At 48.0% G+C, this 3,987-nt stretch overlaps 1 protein-coding gene across 1 annotated transcript; it reads right to left on the reverse strand.

Annotated features, from left to right (window-relative positions):
- Window positions 1-2,737: 2,737 nt before the first annotated feature.
- On the reverse strand, window positions 2,738-3,754 carry LOC103117458 (olfactory receptor 52E8-like). The gene has a single exon (XM_007527515.1). The coding sequence runs from the start codon at window positions 3,752-3,754 to the stop codon at window positions 2,738-2,740; it is 1,017 nt and encodes a 338-aa protein (XP_007527577.1).
- Between the last annotated feature and the right edge of the window lie 233 nt (window positions 3,755-3,987).

The raw sequence follows: 3,987 nt of genomic DNA on the forward strand, positions 1-3,987 counted from the left end.
AAGTGACCCCAAAGCTACTGTTCTGAGTGGAGCCCATAAGAAGATTCTGCCAAAAATAAAGTTGCCATGTAGGTTGTGTTGTCTTTGGGCTCCCAGCTTAGCAGATCTGTTATGCTTGGAGGGTCAGTGGTAGCTAGAGGTGCTGTTTGATCCCTTTTTAGGCCCTGAAGATATTGGAACAAAGCACTGTCATCCTAGAACTCCATTTTTTTTTTGTTTGTTAATTTCCAGTCTTGAAAAATATTTTGGGAGTCAGGTGGTAGCGCAGCGAAAAGCACAGGTGGCACAAAGTGCAAGGACTGGCATAAGGATTCTGGTATGAGCCCCGGCTCCCCACCTGTAGGGGAGTCAGTTCACAGATGGTGAAGCAGGTCTGTGGGTGTCTATCTTTCTCTCCCCCCTCTGTCTTCCCCTCCTCTCTCCATTTCTCTCTGTCCTATCCAACAACAATGACATCCATAACAACAGTAATAACTACAATAAAACAAGGGCAACAAAAGAGGATAAATATTTTTAAAAATATTTCATTTATCTTATTGTATAGAGATAGCGAAGTCAGAGGGGAAGGGGAGGTAGGGAGAGAGGGAAAGACAGCAGCACTGCTCATGAAAGTGGGGACCAGGGGCTTGAACCTAGGTCCTTGTGCATTGTAACGTTTATGCTCTACTGGGTATGCCACCACCCAGCTCCCTGAACAACTCACTTTAAAAAAAAAAAATTTAGTTTCTTTATTGAGGGATTAATGGTTTACAGTCTACAATAAAATACAATAGTTTGTACATGTGTAACGTTTCTCAGTTTTCCACATAACAATTCAACCCCCACTAGGTCATCCTCTGCCAGCATGTTCCAGGACCTGAGCCCTCCCCTCACCCCAGAGTCTTACTTTGTTGTGATAAACCAAATCCAGTCCAAGTTCTGCTTTGTGCTTTTCATTCTGTTCTTTTCAACTTCTATGAGTGAGAACATTCACTTTATTTAAAAAGAAAAAAACAGCTTTTTTTTTTTTTAAGATTCCCTTTTGTTGCCCTTGTTTTATTGTTGTAGTTATTGATGTCGTTGGAGAGAACAGAGAAAAATGGAGAGAGGAGGGGAAGACAGTGTGTGTGTGTGGGGGGGGAGAAAGATAGACACCTCCAGACCTGCTTCACCACTTGTGAGGCGACTGCCCTGTACGTGGGGAGCCGGGGCCTCAAACCAGGATCCTTACTCCAGTCCTTGTGCTTTGCGCCACCTATGTTTAACCCACTGCGCTACCACCTGACTCCCCAAAACAATTCACTTTTAAAGACAGGTTTTGACTCCCTGTAGCTTAGTAGAAACTAAATGCTTAACCAAGGTACTGTGCAGTTTGAGCTGCCTGTCCTACACTGGGTATTTTCTGATTCACCAAGTCATAAACATGGAAGTAAGAAATATATGATGGGGCTCAAGCTGGCCCTGAAGGCACCCCAATACTGTGGCCCTTACTCCTGATAGACTGCTCTATCTTGGTCGTATAGGAAGTTAGTTCCTGTGATCTGCTGACAGGAAGAGAAATCTTGACTCTTGATAGATTTTTCTATATACCTTGGCACCTTTCTGGGATCTCCCTGAAGGACATTCCATTCCTCAGATGACATAGGGCAGAGACTGTCTTTGAACAGGATAGCTTAGATAAGTCACACCTGCCCATAACCTACAGACTTGGGGCAGATTCAAAACTTTATTTAATGGCTGGTCAGGTCCAAGAAAAGACCTGGTCTGTGTGGGTGACTTTCATGTGGGTCTCCTGGGAATTTGGCCTGTTGCTGTGAGCGGTACCAGAAACCTGAGTACAACTGACTGTTAAGTGTCAGTCTTGGCCTGACGGGCCGGGCCCTCACCTGCGACTGGGACTGACTGTAAAACTCACCTTGTGTGCTAATTGCCATCAGGGTTATTGCTGGGGCTTGGTGCCAGCACGATGAATCCACTACTCCTGGAGGCCTTTTTTTTTTCTCCCTCTCCCTCCCTCCCTCCCTCCCTCCCTTCCTTCCTTCCTTCCTTCCTTCCTTCTTCCATTAGTTTGAAAGGACAGAAAGAAATTGGGGGGGGGGGAGAGATAGGGAGAGAGACACTTGTAGATTTGCTTCACTGCTCAATAAGCATCCCTCCTGCAGATGGGGAGCGGGGGGCTCGAACTCAGGTCCTTGAGCATGGTAATGTGCACTAAATAGGGTGCACCACTGCTCAGCCCCTTAGAGGAGCATTTCATTTAAAGATATATTTATTTTCATGGGGAACAGACCAGAACACTGCTTATCTCTGGCTTGTTGCTGGTGTCAGGGATTAAATCTGGCATGAAAGTAGGTCACTGCCACTGTGCTATATGTCCCCAGCAGAAGTTTTTTTTTTTTTTTATGGGGTGCTATATGTCCCCAGCAGAAGCTTTTTTTTAATGGGTTGAAAGCGAACAATTTAAAGAAACAGAAAGGCAAGAGGTGCTACTGAGAAAACCGTTTGGTTTCTAGGTCATGGAACTGGCGTTGATGAGGATCCAGGTTCTATCCCTGCCACCTTGGACACCATCAGTGCGGTACTCTGGCTGTCCCCTCTCTTTCTATGTGAAATTCTCTCTATTCCAATGGAATATTAAAGAGAAAGAAAAGGCAAGAAGACCAATAATACACCTCTTGTCGAGCCTGTGTTTTCAGATACCCTGAAGTCTGACCCCTTATTCTCTGAGGTCCTAGACCCAGCTGCCCGCACTAAACCATCACCCCGGCAGCTTCCCATCCACTCTCATATTCTGATGCCCCCGTGACTTCTCTCCCGCCTCCTGGGCTGATTCTTTTCCACACAGTATTTTTTCTACATGTTGCCGGATCTCCCTGGTCCTCACCCCATAAATGACAGGATTCAAGGCTCCCGGGAGCAGGAGATAGATGGCACTGAGCAGGTTCTGAACATCCTGAGACACGTTCTTGGCCACTCGGAAGACAAGTGAGGTGGAGAGACCAGAGAGATAGATAGTGAGGATGACCAGTAAGTGGGAGCTACACGTGTTCAAGGCCTTGGCTCGGGCTCCCCCTGAAGAAATCTGGAAGGCAGCGTAGATGATGCGGGTATAGGAGGTTCCCAACAGGGTTAGATCAAAGGTCACAGTGATCAACCTCATGGCCAACCCCAACTGGCTGTTGAAGGTCAAGTCTCCACAAGCTATGCTCAGCAGTGCGATGTACTCACAGGTGAAGTGGCGAATCACCGCTGTCCGGCAGAATCGAGCTCGTGAGGTCAGCACCACCAAGGGCACTGCCACTCCCAGGCTCCGGGCTAGGGCCAGCAGGGCCAGCAGGGCCAGCAGGCGGGAGCTCATCAGGTCAGTGTAGCGGAGTGGGTGACAGATGGCCACGTAGCGGTCTAGGGCCATGGCCAGCAGCAGGTTGTAATCCAGGAGGAGGGTGAAGTAGATGAAGAACATCTGGGTCAGGCAGCCTTGGAGTGATATGGGGTTAGCATTAAGCACAAAGCCCTCCAGCATTTTGGGCAGCACAGCTGTGGCAGCACAGATGTTGACAGCCAGGAGCAGAGCGATGAGCACATACATGGGCTGGTGCAGGCTGCGCTGGGCTGCCACCGTGTGGATGATGAGGGCGTTGGTAGAGACAATGGTCACATACAGCAAGGCAAGAGGCAGGACCAGGAGGGGCCGCCATTCTTTCAACCCAGGGAAGCCCACCAGGAAGAAGCTGGTGTAAGAAATGTTGACAGTACTGTTTCCGTCCTCACCCATTAGCTTTTGTCCTAGAATGACCTAGAAGTTGGGAATCAGAGACAGTCAGTGGGAAAAATGCATGTTTCTGTCATAGGACCTGAGACATTTGTGATGAAAATCCACCTCTATGTATGTAGTACTTCTCTGTGTCCCGTTAAAAAAAGATTTAAGGGGGCCAAGTGTTAGCGCAGCAGGTTAAGTACACGTGGCACGAAGTGCAAAGACTAGCGTAAGGATCTCTCTTTGACCCC

This window comes from Erinaceus europaeus, chromosome 17 (assembly GCF_950295315.1).
Source record: "Erinaceus europaeus chromosome 17, mEriEur2.1, whole genome shotgun sequence".
Taxonomy (NCBI): Eukaryota; Metazoa; Chordata; class Mammalia; order Eulipotyphla; family Erinaceidae; genus Erinaceus; species Erinaceus europaeus.